Source organism: Zonotrichia leucophrys, chromosome 12 (assembly GCF_028769735.1).
Source record: "Zonotrichia leucophrys gambelii isolate GWCS_2022_RI chromosome 12, RI_Zleu_2.0, whole genome shotgun sequence".
Classification (NCBI taxonomy): Eukaryota; Metazoa; Chordata; class Aves; order Passeriformes; family Passerellidae; genus Zonotrichia; species Zonotrichia leucophrys.
In genome coordinates this window covers 12503147-12522057 of record NC_088182.1, presented here as the reverse complement: position 1 = coordinate 12522057, position 18911 = coordinate 12503147, and the positions used below count along the sequence as shown (strand labels likewise).

General features: G+C 36.6%; 1 protein-coding gene across 2 annotated transcripts in view; it reads right to left on the bottom strand.

The window, feature by feature from the left end:
* Nucleotides 1-18911, bottom strand: part of ERC2 (ELKS/RAB6-interacting/CAST family member 2) — a 406178-nt gene that overhangs the window by 314416 nt on the left and 72851 nt on the right. For both annotated transcript variants that reach the window (XM_064723899.1, XM_064723900.1), the window contains 2 exons: nucleotides 7007-7081; nucleotides 214-369 (listed from right to left, as the gene is read on the bottom strand). In XM_064723899.1, coding sequence (XP_064579969.1) covers nucleotides 214-369; nucleotides 7007-7081 — 231 coding nt within the window. The remainder of the gene's footprint in view (nucleotides 1-213; nucleotides 370-7006; nucleotides 7082-18911) is intronic.

Sequence of the window (18911 nt, the reverse complement as noted above, 5' to 3'; positions counted from 1 at the left end):
AAACAAAAGTCCTTATTGCAAAATGACATCAAAAGCTAAAATCAGATAATTTTCATTTATCCAAAATGTTTCACTCCTTCACATCTACTGATTATTATACAGTAGAGATTTAGCAAAAGGAGACATGCAGCTTCTTGCACTGGAAATGGTCACATTAAAACTTTTCTTTCCATTATTTAAACAGTCTTAATCTCTTTTATAAATAGATCCTACCTTATTTTTCATGAACTTTGAGTGACTCTTGTAAACTTCTATTTGTTTGATTTCTTCTTCTCTGTCCTCTGTATTCAGAACTCCATTTGTCTTTAACATCTGTATTTCATCTTCCAGATCTCTTATATTGCGCTCAAGTGAAGCTATTTTTGTATCCTAGTTACAAAAAAAGAAAGTATTGAAAATTATATGAGACATATTAAAGAGTAAAAGAAGCATATCTGTACTTGAGTGAGTATCAAATAATGAGACAGCAAAAATAGATGGTACAAATAGAGAATCCACATAAACCAGAAATAATTCTATCCGTTTTAGCTTAAAGAAATGCAGAATTCAGACCAGATCTCTTTCACCATAGTGGCACAGTCTGTAGAGAATACATTCTGGTCAAAATTCCGATTAATTCCTACACAGAGAAGAAGGGAGAATAGCAGATGCCCTATTTTTCCACACATGTATGATAACAAACCTTGCTATCATCAGTAACCACCTGGGCCTGGCTGTTCTGCCAAGCCCTCAAACACCAAGCGGAGCCTGGAGAGCCCAGCCCAGGCCTCACCAAGGCAGAGCCATTGTGCGCTCAGCCTGAGGCTCAGGGCCCGTCTCTCTGGAGCTCTGCCTGCTCACAGGAGAGACAAAGGTTGTGTCCTCAGATATTTCTCCTTGACTAATCCAGCCACATCACCAGGAGGGGATTTAGCACTTTTTAATGTGAGTCCCAAGACAAACAAAACCACAACCACGAAAAATTTCTACATCCCGGCCAACAGCTGCCATGTGTGCCAGCACCACACTGGAAAACAGTGATATTTTTTTGTTATTTCCAGTCATTTGGGAATTGGCTAAGTCCCTTTTGTGAGAGTTAGAAAGATTACAAAAGTGATTACACAAACTTGTCACAAATTTCTGTTTGAAAGAACATTGCAGAATTACTCAATAGGAAATCTGTTCAACAAAATAAAGGATCAACCATCCATAAAATATTAGGGAGTGGATGAAGTTCTTGTACCATTGAGATCAATATTCAATAAAAAAAATAAAATTCAATTAAAATTTAATTTTTTTAAAAACGCACACTAAAACCACCTTGATTCACTAAGACCAGGTTATTAAGTTAGAAAGCTAATTAGGGAAAAAATACAAGTGGAATTGATCCTTTAACAGGGCCAAGCTAAGCATGAATTAATGCAACTTTGTTTTTGTTGCTTTCTTTAGATTGCCTAAAAACAAGCAAAGACCCCAACTCCTGTAATAACTTCCTTCAAAACAAAGCTAGGCATCTGTAGCACTTTAAGACACAGAAGAATGTGGATGAAGTTCCAAAAAGTATCTGAATTTTTGGTACTGAAGTGAAAAACAATCTCAGATTATTTTTGAAGACCACTCTTATAAATCCATATAGAATGATAGCTAAGGACTAAGCAATGTCATTTAGATAGCCTACTGTCATTCCTCTAACATTTTTGCTTTTATCTTTATAGTCAACAATAAATCTCAAACTCAGAGAAGTTTTTTCATTATTTTCTTATTCCAACAAAAATTAATTTTAAAATTAATTTCAATTCTAAAACAGGAAGCATTGATATAGAATGAAAAAAGAGAAGAATTCTCATTGAATCTTATCATTTAAAGAAGTTGCACAGAAAGAAAAATACTGCAGGAAAAGACACAGAACTCTAAAAAGCTCTCCCGACTTAAACACAACACAAAAATAATTGTAGATCTCACAGATACTATAAACAAATTCAGCCTGCTCCATTAGACTTCATTTCAGAAATATTTTCATCCTATTTTTGAAGATAAAAGCAAAACCTAAGCTTCACTACACTTTGAAATGATTTTGCAATGAAATATATTAATACTTACATGACCTGCTGTGACATGACATCTGGGAATAGTCTTCATCAAATCTGCCCAGCTAAATCTATAAGAGTCTGCTTTTTTGTACTGCCTTTGTATTTTACATGTTTGCAAATATAATGTGGCAGAAACAATTTTAGCACAGCCTACTACACTCTTTAGAAGGTTTATACATCACAGAATAAAATTTAAGCTTTATGAGAAATAACTAACTTGTGGAAGCATTTTCTGTAGTTCTGCTTCATCATAACATTGAAATCTCTAAGGAAAAGTTTTTTTTAATCAATCTTTGCATACTATGATTAAAGATGCGTAAAAGCTATTTTCCTATGTCTTGAAAAATTGTCACTAAATTCTACATTAGCTTTTTATTGAAACAGAAGCCAGAAATTCCACAAGTTTTGTCAAACTCAAAGGTACTGTTCCCTAAGGCATGCTGGCTTGCCCAGGAAACTATAGAGGCTGGACAACTGCTGGAAAGTGAAAAATGTCATAGGTCAAAAATAAAACAGAGCCCAGAGCCCCCAGTGGTAGTGCCCCAAGGGAGCTGGGCTGGCTTACAGAATGCACAGGAAGTTAGGTAGCTTTATATTTGCCAAAAGTTCTGACACATTCCCATAAAACCTCCTGATTCAGCTGAATCAGCATTTTCCCACAGAAAATTTCAACAGGAAAACTTTCAGTCTTGTTGGGCACAGGGTCCAGCAAGCTTTCAGAAACTGAAATGGAAACAGATGCAATATTTTCTTCAAACCTCTAAGATTTATCCCCATTAGCAACATGCTAAAAAAATACATAGGTCTGTCTTGAATCACAACAAAGATTCCTTTGCAATCTTTAGGAAGTAGCTTAGTATTAAATGGTACTAATAACATCTAAAACAATACAGCATTTGTTCAGATTTTTTTCAGTCAGGCCCTCTAAAACTGTTAAAAGACATAAGATTATGTAGCAGGATTTGTGACAGAGATCAGGGCACTCATCCTAATCTATCCCCTCCTTCCAGCAGTAACCAATACTTCTTCCTTATCTCCTTTATTAGAATAGTGTTGCAGATATTCTGTGAGAGGTTAGGGCTATTCAGGTTTCTGCTGGCTGGACCTAGCAGAAACCTACCTCTTTTGGAATGTGAAAAAAACCAGTATGTCCTGATGCTGAAGAAAACAATATTTCACAATGGAAGAAGTCTAACAAGTGAGATTCCACAACGATGTTTCAAGAATGATATCAGTGCTTACAAGACTCCTATAGTACATTTCCTGAAAACTGAGGGGCAGGAAAAGGGAAAGCATTTGTAAATAACCACAGAATCACAAAATATTCTGAGTTGGAAGGGACCCACAAGGATCAACAAGTCCAACCCTATATAATACAGCATTCCAGGCTGTCTTATTCTGAAAGGAAAAGTAATGAAATGCTACTCCTCATCATTTCAGATACATGATAAATTTAAATTATGTCTGCAAAATTTTGCTTGTAAGGCATTCAACAAGCAATCAGAAGGAAATATGTGAAACTTCACATTTAATAAAGCTTTAATTTAAACACACTTATGTGCATGGACTTTCAGCAGCCCATACACAATTACCCTTACTGTATGAATTTCTACCTTGTCAATTTAATGCAGAGAATATTCAGGTTTGTCTTTGAAGATAAGGGAAGTGAAAGTTCATGCATTCTTAACAATAGAGCATGTTGCACTGCAAACACACACACACACACTTCTCTAGAACCAAACCCATACCTGAAATATCACAGCAGGATCAATACATAAAGATGGCTCTTTCTGCAAGTAAGGTACACCACAAATATTTTCATTTTACTTTACAGCTTACATTTATAAAGACTTTATAGTTGCTAGACTCCACATGTCTTTCAATATCCTATCCTTAAGGTGAGTTCTAGGCCATATTTGTAGGCAATTTCTGATTTTCTCTCTCAAGTACTATCACTGTTTGAGCAATGATAGAATTAGACCTTAGCAACATGTAATGGCTGGGTTGGAAGCAGCATTTAAAGGTCATTTAATCCAACCCCCTGCCATGGGCAGGGACACCTTCCACTATCCCAGGCTGCTCCAAGTCCCATCCAATCTGGTCAGGAACACCTTCAGGGAAAGGACATCCACAGCTTCTCTGGGCAACCTGAGCCAGGGCCCCACCTTATTCGTCATAAAATTCTGTTTCTTCATATGTCCAGTCTAAATTTATCCTATTTCAAGGTCAGGGCATAGGATGTGAATTTTCCATCTTTTTTTGTTTGCTTTTTTTAATTTGCATGAATATACAGGAGATAAACACTGGTGAACAAGGCAGCAGTTATGCAGAAATGCAATTGCTGTAAGAATAAGTAACTACTTTCAAAGCTTTAGAGAGAAATGAAGATGACAGGACAAGACACATAGTGCAGAAGATGTCTGAGACAAATAAACACAAGAGAGGATAAGTAGGAGAAATGGGTATCCTTGACTGGATGAAAGGGAATACAGACTGGGAAAAGGGACAGCAAGACTTCAGCAATGGCAAGGGACAGAAGAAAACCACAGAGAATATAAGGATTTATGAAGGAGGGAAAGCTGTATCCAGGTAGAGCCTGGGGGAGCCATGGAAGGCACTCAGACAAAAAAAAAAGTGGTGAGGGGCTGGGAGGGGCTGGGTGTGGTGAAAAGAAATGTAAACTGCTTGGAGTCTCTGCATGGGGGGGTGGATGGCCTGAGACTGCCACATTACAGCTTATCCTCTCCCTCCTTCCACCCTCAGCATTGCAGGGAAACAATTCCTCCAGTGCTTGATCATTCAAAACAAATGTTCCACATTTTTTCAAAACAAATGCTCTCTGGATTAAGACAATTTAAATTTACTTGAAAACATTCCAAATCTGGAACTTGTAATGAAAACTGCTGTTTAATCATGTGGATTTCAACATCTTATATTTGTCCCTTTTTCTTTTCAATATTAGGCCTATTTTAGACAGGGGCAGCCCCAAAGGGTGTGTGTTCATAGGGACAGAAAGAACTGCGTGCCTCAGAGGCAAAAAGCAGCTTTGCATCAGGACTCCAGCAACAGGATTGCAGTAGCCTCACTCACAACAAATGAAAGCTCTACTATAAAGATCTGATTTTTAAAAAGTGGAATATTGCAGCACACCCACCTCTCCTGGGAGTCAAACAGAAAACATTTCAGTGTCTCCAGGGACAGACACTGTCAGGAGCAGCGACAGTCACCACATGTGTCACTCGTGTGTCCTGTACCCCCATCCCTGATCTTTTCACACTTTTGGTACAGGAAGAAGAACTGAAAATTAACTTCAACATGTCCTTTACATTGTTATATAACCCATATGAAAGATTATACATTATTCTAACACATTGCTTTCGTATCCCAGAACTTTTAAATTTATAATTCTGAATATTAATAGTAAAACCAAGTTTCTCAGCCAGTATCTTACTTTCCTATTTACTTAGGGTAGCGAGTAAAAACATAGATTTCATACAAAGAGTTCTGAACTAATGTCCAAAGCAAATATATATCCAAAAATGGAATTCTGTAATCAATGTATCTTCTTTGTTACCCACATAATCCAAACTAATTATTATCTATTGAAAGACAGATACTGTATTGCTAAAGTCCTGCTGTTGTTTTAACTGTGTGTTTACCACAATGTTCAGACATGCTGAACTCATTTGCTCACAACAGAAGTCACTGGTAAAATGAGGCCTTTAATTTGCACTTCCTTTTAAGAACGAAATGAAAGACCATCATTAATGAATTTCAGGCAGCATTGCCAACTCACAAATTATCTCAAGTCTCATGGTATTTCTCTTAAAGATGAACAATCCAGACTCACAGAATTATGCAAAAATATCAGTTTTCACTTTTTAAATTATGATTTTTATTCCTTGTTATTGTGGAGGGGAAAGCCACAACACTTTAGTAATATTATATAACAAAAAGAATAAACTATAGTCAGGACTAAGAGAGCTGTTTCATCAAATTTTGTCATACCTGCTGATGCAACTACTATCTTCCTTAGGTTGGCAGTAAAATTATGGCCTAATAACAACCAACAGAAGAACTGGTTTAAAGGTTTGAGGAGGAAAACATTTTACATTAGCCATTTTATTCCTTGTACTTTGGATCTCCCACACACACCCCCTAGTCTTTTTAAAAAGCAATATTCTGTTCTCATTTTTCAGCAATGCTACACTTGATCTTTTAATCAATTTTATTTAGAAAACAGACCAGGAGAAGTAAGTACTAATTACTCCTAGCTACATAACAAAATTAATTGACATGGTAAAGAAAGCATTCAGTAACTAATGAGTAAAAGTCATAAATCAACACTTGCTAGGCAGCTGTCACAGCTGCTTGTTCACTCCCCCTCAGTGGGATGGGCGAGAGAACCAGAGAGAAGTGAGAAAACCCATTGTTTGAGATAAAGCTGCTATAATACGTAAGGCAAAGCTGTGCATGCAAGCAAAGCAACACATGGAATTCATGCACTGCTTCCCATGGGCAGGAAGATGCCTGGCAGTTTTCAGGAGAGCTCATCAGGCATTAGAGTTATTTGGGAGCACAAATGCCTGACTCTGAAGGTCCTCCCTCTCTTCAGTTTGTGGAGGCTGAGCGTGACACGACAGTATGGATTATCCCTGTGGTGAATTTGGGTCAGCTGTCCTCACTGTGCTCCCTCCCAGCCTCTCCCTACTTGCACGGTGGGAGCAGAGTGAGAAACTGGGAAAGCTTTGACTCTGTGTAAGCCCTGTTGGACAACAGCTAAACATCAGCATGTTACCAACACTGTTTTCAGTCTGAATTTCAAAACACAGGACCAGACAGGTTGCTACGGGGAAAACTAACTCCATCCCAGCTATACCCAGCACATGAGTTCATGCTGCAGAAATTACATACAGGGAAAGATGCAAAGATCATACCTTCATCTCGATGACTGTTTGCAGAGCCTTCGTCTTCGCTGGCTCAGGCTGAAGTTGGGTTCTTCTGTGCAGTTCCTGTGGAGGGACACGATAGAAATAAGCTTGACGACTCATCTTTCCATTATTTTAACCATCCACATGAACTCATTGCAACAAAATAAAAGTCTGATGGCAAGAAGCAGGTAACTGCAAGTGCTACAGGTGCTGCCCTGGCTGTATCCCCTCTGCCACCACTGCACTCCCTGTCTTGTGTTACAGCCAACTCTGACAGCACATGCGCTATTTCTGAAACCCCTTATCAATAATTAACGGCAGGCGTGACAACCCAGCAAGGAATTTCTTAGTCCAGATACAACGCTGCTGTTGCTGCTTAAACAACAAAACTTTATTTAATTCTGTTACTGCTTCAAACACTGATAAGTGTTAAATTTTTTACAGCGGTTTCTTCCTAATTTTTCCTCTATTGTCTGAAATAAGCAATTTAAACACATTATATTCAAATTTGACATTTTAAGGATAATAATTATGTAGTGGGCTGACGCAGCACACGCTACAGTAGCATTAACATTTCAGTTTTCACATTTTCCTACTGGTTTTTATGCATCTTAATCCACAGGCAAAAGAAAAATAGATTGCATTGGTTAGGACAAAGTTAACAGTACCATTCCATACTGGTCTTTATAAAAACAATAATTAAAAAAAACCCACAGGAGTATGAAGACAGCATGAAATCAGAGTTGCATCTTGGTATGACACATCCTGATAAAAAACTCACATAACTACCTGGAAAAAAAGTAGTCAAGATGTGACAAAACACTTTCATTTGAGAATTTGGTGATGCTTATTCCCTTCCCATAGACCATCTGAGAAGTTTATTAATAGAAAAACCTGAAACAGGACAGATATTGTCCCATTTCTGCTCCTTTGGAGTCCTTCTGCTCTAAAAGACGGAGTGCCATCCATGAGGTCTTTATGTCCTAGTTCCTTCTCTTTCAGTGCTTCACAGACTCCTGAACTAACCTTGTAGCCAAGAAAAAAATGTTTATCCTTTAGGCCAAGGAGCCACGGTCTTGCATCCCTTATAACCCACAAGTTTAAAAGTCAATTTTTTGTATCACAAACTATCAATTAGTTTCTTCTTCTATGTAGCAACAAACATATGGCTTATTCATAACTGTGAGAAACAACTGCTCTCAAAGACTAATTACTGTAGGTTATTAAACTGAAGCCTACTGCTAATAAACATCTTTATAAAATACACTGAAAAATGTGCAGCCTAATGTACTAAAATAACTGCAAGAGACATATTAGTATACTCAACACTAAGTCTGAACAGTTTTTTATTACATTAAATATACTGCAGGTACATATACATATATTTAAACTACCTTTAACAGATAACAGCTTATAATTTTGCTTTTATGCATTTTTCAAATGCTTTGGCATTAATGAAATTCTTTCTGCATTTATGAAATTGTATATCTGATTGGACCTTTTTCCTTGTGGTTTTTGTAATTTAAATGCAACTCTCCATATTACAAAAAGAAAGAAATCTTTGCAAATCACCTATGCAAGGAATCACTCAATTGCCACCAGCTGTTTTTCTTAGATGAAGCAAGTACCCTCACTGCACAAATGTTTTAAAAAATAAGAGTACGTAATGAATTTGTCATACAGTTACACAAAAGAATAGTTGGCCAGTCATACCACTATCAGATCAGCAAAAATTACAGCTAATTCTAAGACCAGACTTTGCTCCCCAGGGCCATATAAACTGAGCTGGAATATAAACAGGATTCCACACATTGCCCAGGGAGACAAACCAGAGTTTCCACCCCCTTAGCCAGAGATGTATAGACTGCCAAAGATGCGTACTCCGAGATGTCTATCATAGCATGAAGCCTTGCCTCATAATGCTTTTCCTGTTTGCTTTATGAATCAATCTGATGCTGGCTGACTTAAAAGCTTTTCTTCTCTATCCCTGATGGTAAAATGAAGCAGACTTTAGGATTCTGGAGAAGATCAGAAAATGACTCCCACTTTATTATTTTGTGTGGGTTTTCTTCCAATCAGATTCAAATGTTTGGAGACTCCCACAAGGCTCAGTTCTTGAATTTATGTTGTTCTATGTATGTGTTTTTTCATTTGGGGTGCCTGATTCAGGGATATACTTTTGGGGTACTAATTTAAGGATACACTTTATGTGCATGATACCTTACCCTGATTGTTTTACTCTCTGAGGTCATCTGGAGGCTTTCAAATTTGCCTGAACAGCTAAGCAAGAGATATTCTAGAGATTTCAGAAAGTCCTCATAGCCTAAGGAAACCAGGTTTTTTTCCATTACATCATTTCTGGAATTATGTCTATTTCTTGTTTTCAATTCTTTTAATAAAAGGGAGACAAATAAGAAAATGTGGGGGGAAAAATATCAAAAACTTACTAGGGATAGTTTATTTTAACCTAAACTGTATTGAAGGGAACTCTTGATTCTAATATCCATGAAAAAATTCTTGTGTCATCATTTCTGCAACAATCAAAGCCTATACTAAAAATATCTCAGAGATGCAATCATTTATAAAATTAGATTTTCTTTATACCCCCTCTATATGACACCTGATTCTGAGTAACCACTTTGCACATGCAAATTAATTATAATTAATTATAACTAATGTGTAACCAAATGCCCACACCTTGTATTTCCTGATGATGCTTAGTTGTCAAGGTGATTAATGCACCCACTCAAAACTAGCAGGTAATCAGGTCTCCTTCACATGAAATTTACTTTAATAGTCTTTGCTTTCAAACTAAAATGAGCTTCAATCCAAACTTGGTCATTGCTTTCTCCTTTCACAATATTAGGTTAGCATCTTGTATTGGCCCCAGAAGTAAGCTTAGCACACAATCTTAATGCTAACTTAAACACAAAAAAAAAATCCAAAGGGGAGACAGATTGTAAACATAATCTTAAAATACTGGTGAAATATGAATTCTACCCTTTAATTCAGAAATTGATAAGAAGATACAGCAAGATTTTGTCATAAATCACTGGTGCTGAAAATCCTCACTACCTAGCATAATCTGAAATTTATACTAGTTACCCAAATAAATCTGTGGGTTTATCCCAGCTTTATTAAAAGACACTTCATCCCTTGGCTGCAGGAAAGTCAACGTGCTGCAAACTGATCTTTCTTTACTCTGTTTCTGAAGTAGTTTATTAATGTTCCCAAGACATCAGTGACTGTGTTGTTCTCATTCAATGATACCAACACTGTCAATGTAGCTCAAGGTTTTACATTTATTTGCACAAAATTGCCTAAAAAATGACACAAAGTGCTAGAAAGGAAATTTAAAAAACAGAAAAATATGCAGTTTAGAGATGGTGTGAAACTGTGTCTGCATTGGAAGAAGAAAGAAAAACTATTAAAGAAGGCATTATAAAAACTGGCATGAGCAACCACTGTGTCAGGAAATGCAGCTTTTTGCCTTCACAGACAAAATGTACAAATCTGCAAATCACAGCAGACAATGGCATAAGAGCTGCTAGTTCTCTCAAACACCTCCGAGCACACTGGTTCCATTCCTCTGGAAAAGAAAGCCTTGATAGTTCTTCTACAGGATCAGCTTGTCTGAACTTTAAAATTTAGATCAGCAGTATTTCAATATTTCAACCAATCATTTAGATAAAAGCACAGCACTTACCAGAAGTGTCTAAACAGTAGTGTTTCTTTAGCCAAAAATACCATTAGAAATACTGATCAAATTCAATTGAACCAGAATACTAGAAAACTGGAACATACAGGAATTGATTCCTTCTTAACATACAGACCTATCTGCTGCTTTCTAACTCTTCACACCCACCCCCAGCCAAAATAGCCTCACAGTAATTAAAATTAAAGTAGATTTAAGAAATCCTGATCAAACTCTTTGTCTTTCTGGAAACCATAAACTGACTACACAAAATTCCCAGGTCTGTCTCCAGTGTGCAGGAAAAAGGACCCCTTTTATTGGAAAGGATTCTAAAAACCATGTTACCATTAATTCTCTTTTAAAAATTCACCATTGTAGGTATTTGAACTCTGGGAGAACCTGTTAAAGAAGTTTTGTCAAATTCCAACAAATTTTATAGCTTGAAGAAATGAAAATGTGTCTATAAGAACATGAAATGAAAAATCAGAGGAAATATGAAGAGCTGATAGCTACAAGAGTTCTGCAGAGATTTTTCTTTGTAAATTAGGGGCACTAAAATTTTTTAAATTCTCAGAGTTAAGCAAAATACTCAGATGCATGCCTAATTCTCTCTCCGTATTTCGTTTTAAATAAACAGATATGAATTTTGATGAATATGAAAGAAACTACATTAATCAGGGACCACCACCAAACTATAAAACAAAGGTCAGAAGTACATCATGACAGACAAGTCCAGCAATTATCTCAGTGGCCTCCGTACTACTTTTGAACAATGGGTCTAACACCATCCCTGGCCTACATTCTAAAACTTGGAGATGTAAAGAAGAGCAGGAGGGAGAAAGGAAAAGTTTTTACACCAGTTGAAAACCCACATTGAATCACGAGCCAAAGTATTTCTTTGCAACTATCAGACTTCCATTTATTCCTGAACTCAGGCATATAAGAGGGGCTTATGAAGTTTTACTAACATACCTAAGGACAGACTATGAGGAAAAATAATCTGAGATTTAAGAAATTCAGCTTTTCTTTGACCTGTATGTCAAAAACACCTTAAGCAACCACATGCGTTGTCATACTGGAAGTTTGTCCTCTGGCAAGAGACCACATACAAAAAGTTTCAAGTGAAAACAAGGTTTGTATATGGAGCTTGAAATGCATGTGGGACAATTTAGTTTGTAATTGAAAGCACACAGAGTGTTTTCTGAAAGGAGCTACTGAAACTCCACTTTTACCAGAATTCTTGAAAATTTATTTCTTTTCTTTGTAGAAGGAATAAAACTCCTAGGGGATCATTTCTGTTTTGCACAGTACCATTAATCTCTTGTCCTCTTACCAAAATTACTTCCCCAATTTTAGAAAAAGGGAAGAGTTATTGCTTTACACATATTTTCAGAAAAAGAAACTTTGACAATAAACAATTTTCTCCCTTTTCACCATTTTCTTTAAGAAGGCGTACCAAAATGCTTGAGTGTCTGCAGTAAAGGAAGGCCATATATTTGTTTTCAGGTGTAGTCCATTAGAATCAGTAAACAGATGTTCCAACTGCTGCTTACACTTCTGCAAAGCAAATACACTCTAGAAACATCTTGGCTAAAAATTTTTCTCTTTTAGGTGCATATGAAGCTTTAAAACTGCATGGAAAAATATGCCTTTTTTTAAAAAGCTAAATGTTTAAATAGTCATTTATTAGTAACTCAGGTGCACTAAAAAGAGTCACTTAATTTGAAGTAGGACACATAAATGAAACATTGTTGGGAGTTATAAACCAGAATTTTTAGCTATTTGGTTTTGGGTGTGGGGATCTTGTTTTAGAAGACTATCTTTTATTAAAATCACATCTTCAAATTGTTAAAATGCAAAATCCTTGTTACAAATCTTTTGTGTAATCCATAGAGTTTAAAAAATCCTTGTCCAACAAATCCATTATTTTAAAGACTTATTTCCACTACTTCCCTCCCATTCAGAAGCTTGAGCGCACAAAGAACTTTTTAATAAGGCTGAAAAAGAAAGAAATATCCCAGAGTAAGTGTAGAGTAAGTGTAACACTAACCATGGAGGAATAATGGAATTCCACCTTAGGGTGTAACTAAGAATAGACTTCCCTTGCTCCTGCCATCAAAAGCACACAGGCAACGCTTCAAAGAGTAAAGTCACAGCAAAGACTCCTAAATACAATCCCAAGATCCAGAACACACAGTAGAGATGTTGCTGTGTGCCAGCTCCACTCTTCATAAATAACAAAAAACCAAAGCCATCTAAACACGGACAGCACTGCTAGATAGGAAGTTACCAGCAGTGCCAACACACAGTGCTTGTGGTATTTCTACAGCCACTTCATCTAAATAGAGGAAAGCAGTTTTCCAACAGTTCTTTCCATGCTCACACAGCTAACCTCCTGATAGCTTCCTTAAACAAGCTGAAAGCTAAGAGCTCTGTCCTAGAAAAACAAAAAGACAAAGGGTGATATCCTGTTAAGTGCTTTTCCCACCTTCCAACCTATGCACAACACAGTAATAGTTGTTTAATTTCTGCTCTGCCCCAGTGCTCCTCTTCAGCCTGACTGCAGATGCAAAACCAATTTAAATTATTAAATTAAGAACCTAGTTTTCAAATGGCAGAAAAATAGCCCTGCCAAAGCCAGGCTCACACTCAACAACTCGAAGCCAGAAATACTACATATTTCACACACTTGCTGCACAGAGTTCTTAAGGTTACTGCATAACTGTTAGCTGGTGTTAGCATGCACAGAACTTCAAACACGCGTTCACTTTTCTGGTAGAAATCCTTTTATAAACTTCACATTGAGCAAACATCAATCACTGCAAACAGCCTGAGCCAACCCAGGGGAGTGCTGGCCCACCCCCATGTTGCAGTAATACTTCAAATTTATTAGCATGGCATTTTTTAATTTTGAAAAGCATAGTTGTACCTACTAATGCCCAGACTTATTAATGGATATACTCTTTTGTTATTACCTTTTCTAGCCTATGTTTTCCTGTCTCTTTTCCCTTCATGTGGACTTGGTGAAATCACTAGCTAAAATAACTTATGGGTTTGATTTTCAGTTCCCTAATTCTCCAGGAAGTGCTTTTCTAAATATGGGTGGGTTTTACTTACATGCATTTAAAATTACTGCTGACTTAGGCTATTTAGTATTTAAACTTAATCAGCAAAGCCAGCAAACATCAGAGTTAATAAGACTTCAAATGTGTAAGTTTATTGGCTCTGTGGTACATCAAGCTTTTTAAAAACACAAATTAAGTTTTGTGACAATATTTGTGGCATCCAAGGGCCATATTGAGATAAATACTATCCAATACCTTGATCAATGGGATTGAGCACAGCCTCAGCAAACTCACAGATGGCACCAGGCTGTTGTTTGGGAAGGGATGGGTGAGAGGGGCAGTGACAGGCTGCAGGAATGTGCCCCTGGGAACCCGCAAGGGCCAGGTCCTGCACCTGGCTGGGATCAATGCCCAGTATCAGAACGGGCTGGGTGCTGCAGAAAAGAAGTGCAGATAGTGGTGGATGAAAACTTAAGATATTATTTTCTAACAAAGATTACAGTTATCATATCATCATGTAACAGAATGTCAAAGCTCTCAGTTAACAACATTATCTCCCCTAGAAATGTCATCCCTACATTCCCAGTGTTCTATATAGCTGTTAGGTTATGCAAATGTACAGCAGAGAGGGACATGAGAGCAGTACCCTAAAGAGATAAGACACAGATAGTTTTTCACACAATTTGAGTGCTTTGGCGGGTCGGCATTTTGGTTTGGTTTTTTAAAAAAAAAAAAAAACACAACTTGTAAATAGCATGCTTTTAAACCTAAAGCTAAAATTTTATGCTTGTCAAAAGAACTCACCACAATCTTGCTAAAAAAAAAAGAAAGGAAGAAATTAGTTTGCATTGCCCTTTAAAACAAAATCCTATTTTTGGATCTGCCAGAAACTGAATTTAAGGCACCACCAATTCAATGCAGCTCTGCCTATCAGTTGAGATTTGCCAACCAAGTCAGTCTTTCTCAAGAGGGAAGAAGTGGGGGTAATGTATAAACATTTGAGAATGTAGAACACTTATTTCACTCTGAAATTACAGGAACACATTAAAATCAGAAAAATAGAGTTGATTGTATATGAGAATATTGGAGTGAAGGAAACAACACCAACGTCCTCTACAACTGCCTTGCTGCATAGACTGTGTTGTACCACAACTCAAGAAAAGAACTCTTCAAATCATATAGGAAACAACCTGCCCAGGTAGTTTACTGATTATTTAGTTATATTCTATGAAGTTTTTCAAGAGTCTCTTAAAGTGAAGCTCATATATCAGCTCACTATAATTTAAAAAAAAAGAAAAAGGAATAAAATCCACTTAGCACCTGCTCTGACTTTTTTTCCATTGCCTGGGAAACTAAGTGTTGCTTGGTAACTCAAATCCATCTGTTCAAATTTCCTCTTCCATTTTTATCAGAACAGAAAAACCCACACATGAACTGAAAATATGATCAGAAAAAAAAAAAAAAAACACAACAAAAACCTATTTTATCACTGCATAAAACATAGAACAGTTCCTTATCTGTTTTTAAATTATGGCAGAGCGAAAAGTGTCTGATGTTGTCTCTTAGGAACAACACTTTGTATCATGGATAACTTTTAAGAATGGGAAAAGAAATTCTTTATTTTATTCCTTTTCCTTACCTCAGGGCAACACAAGGAGCAAGACACCACTTCCTCACATAGCTCAGACTTCACATTCCCTGTATCTACATGCTGCCATGAATACCGATAGACCAGGGGCTGAGGGACAGTTTAAAAACTACTTCCCTGTGCATCAGTACTCAAAATAAATGCTGAATGCAGAGATACTATAAATATATCCAAATGCTTAGCTTTTTTCCAGAGATGTAAATGACAATAATCTTGACCAAAATTTGTATTATTTGTTGTGATTAAAAACAGATCTTAAAAGAGAATTTTCAAAACTTTGTGAATCCATGTAATGATGATTACATAGGTTAAGACTGGAAAACTGGCAAATAGAGAAAAACTGCATGTAAATTCTGTACAGAAGGCATGATTACATGTATTTTTAAAAATCATGTTCCAAACAGAAGTGGCAGCAATAACAAAACACTGTTATTTATGTCTTCCATGTTTTACATTTTTTTTAGGCACAAAACTTACCTCAGTATAGTTATGGGGTTTGGTTTGTTTTGATAACTTTTGGAGTCACTATTACAGAAAGCCTGAACACAGCAGGTACAGTTTCAACAAATAAAACTGCCTTAATATACTGAGAAAAAAAAAATTCATGCTATGTATTATCTGATTTCTGTATCTTTTTTTTTTACCCAAAAACTTGGAATTACTGCTATTATAAATACCTTTTGTCATATTTGTTTCAAAAGAGGGGCAGAGTCAGCTCAAGGCTTTCCAGAGTAATACATTGTTTCAGGAGAACTTTATAAAGAAGACTGTTTAATGTTTTCTTCTCTGAGCCAGACTGTCCTTCTGAAGAACACCTCTCTTTTATGTGGAGCTTAGGACACTGTAATGATCATGACCAGCCCAGAGGTACTGCAGGGACCTCAATTCATACTCAAGAAGGAGCTTTCTCTTTTTTATAATTTCTCTTTGCCTTGTACATTGAAATTAGAGCTTAATTTAACTCAGTCTAAGCAAGTATGGAAGCATAGACAAGACACCATCAACCCTTTCAAGCTCTGGTTCATAAACTGAAGAATATATAAAAAGCAGAGAGGTTACAGCAGCCAAAAGTTTCAACTTAAGTGGTTTTGAACTTCTAGAATAAAAAAGTCTATATATTAATTCCTCCTCCCTCGCAGGATTTGCACGTATTGATCAGCAGCATTATTAAATAGACATCTACATGGACCTTCACATACCTGGATACATCTCACACAAAGTATGAAATTTATACAGGTACATATAGATATCACAATATCAGTTGCTATTCCACAAAATGGTCATTTTGAATCATCAAAGTGGCAAACTTTCCACTCTACGTAGGAAACCATAACAATTTATTCAGCCCACGGTCTCTTCCTTTCTGCTTACTGGACAGTTATGCACATCACTACCATTTTCATTAAAAACTTCAGCTCACCACTAATCAAAAGACCAAAAGCACATTAATTTTACATATAAAAATACAGACATTTCCCATCTGTCAGCAGATATATCCTGTCACTAAGTTATTCCAACAGCATTTTGATCATCCATTATATCTACTTGTCATTTAAGGTGGGAAGGAAGGTCAGAGCACACGTTCAGTGTTTCATACAGAGCTACCCCATCCACCCACTCTGACGATTGCACAGCCCCAGCAGTCCCACTCAAGAACTGTTTCCTCATCAGGACAGGGAAAGACAACTCATGGGACACCTAATGTGCCAGGAGCAATCAGGATCCGCAGTTTTAGGAATCCACAGTGGTGCCTCCTTCCAGGATCAGGAAAGCACACACAGCGCTCCCCCCTTCAGCTTTGAGCAGCACGGGGATACACTGTGCTGCTTCCCAGGGGAGTACTCTTGGCTAGAGATTCCTTTTATTTATACCAGTTGGATGAACAAGTCTAACTCATTATTTATGAAAATACTTCTGAACTAGAGAAATTATTTTGATTCCATTTTGATTCAAACAGCTTGTGATCCCCACAACAGACAAAAGTCTCATTGGTAAGCAGAGATATGTAAAATAGAAACAGAATTCTCAACATGCTAAAAGACTCTTGTTAAAGTCATTGCAGGCAATAAGCCATTTCTTCAAGGTTTGTCTTACACTAAACATGTTCTCTAGTACAGCTACAAGCTGAAACTCCACTTGAGAACACTTTTTGCCCTCCACAAATGCCAAAAACATAAAATACCAGTAACAGAAATGAGAAAGGATATGCAATAATACAAGCAAAATGACCAATAAAAGTGTTGGTTTACTTCTCCATTCTAACTACATGAAAAAGAATGGTTTTATAAAACTGTAAAACTACCTCTAGTTTGACAAGGAAATTTGCAACAGCACGGGTTGGCAGAAGAATCTAGTGTTACTATGGAGATTTGATTTGTAGAGTTTCACTTCTAAAGCACAATTCTCTTTAAAAAACACAGAATGTTGCTAAAGAATCCTTAGCCATAATGAAAAAGCCAATCTAAAAAAATCTTGATCTCTATTTAGCACTTAATAAATGCACTAAGACCACAGTCTGTATACTGTTGACAAAATTAGCATAATGAAAACTTGCAGGTAAGTGCATACCAAATGAATTCTTTTCAGAATATTCTATGACCTAAAACTCATAATAGAAAACTTTAGTCTGTGTGCTGACACATGGATTGTGATGTGCATAACAAAGGAGAACCAACCTTTTCCTGTCTTTTACATACATTTCAAAAAACATCCCACAGATATATTAATAATGTATATTATTCTGAAATAGCTGAGCAAAAAGTGCTAAATAAGTGAAAAGTACAAAATTTCACTCAACAGTTCCTTGCCAAGTCTCCACCTTAAAGACTACTATATTTTAGGTATGGAATAATTTTCTTTTATCATTTAGTCTTAAGTCTAGCTATTAGAACATCAATGTTAATGCTGTTAACTCAGTGATTATCAAGTTAACAGAAAATTTCTGTGCACTGAGGCTGCAATGAGCTATTTCCCCTCACTTAAATATATTTATGGTTCACCTATCCATCAATTTTACACTTTTCTTCTGATACTTCTGTTAGGAGTTAGGCATCTCTAAATGCTGACACTTCTCTTTAGAGATTCTGTAACTCATACTGACTATTCTTTTCTTTCCACTCTCCCTTCACACTACAGAGCAACAACTCTTAACCTCAGTACCACCTGAAATGTTTGATTTCACATTTATTTCATATTTCTTTCTCAAAGTTTTTATCACCTTAGACAAGGTCAGTCCTAACAATTCTTTCAAATGTGGCAGTTTGTCTTCTATGCCTTCCCAAACATCCCTGTGAGGAATTTGATCTAGGCCTTCTGTAAATCACCAGGGAGTTTGAATCTGACACTGGTTTAAGCACACAGGACTCACTGAACATCCCAAATCTTCAGTCTAGATAGAAATGCCATTCACACACATTCCATAGTTTCAATTCACTGCTTAAGCTACATTTAGAAGCTCTCAACAAGTACCAATGTACCAAATTGCCACTAAATGATAAAAAAATC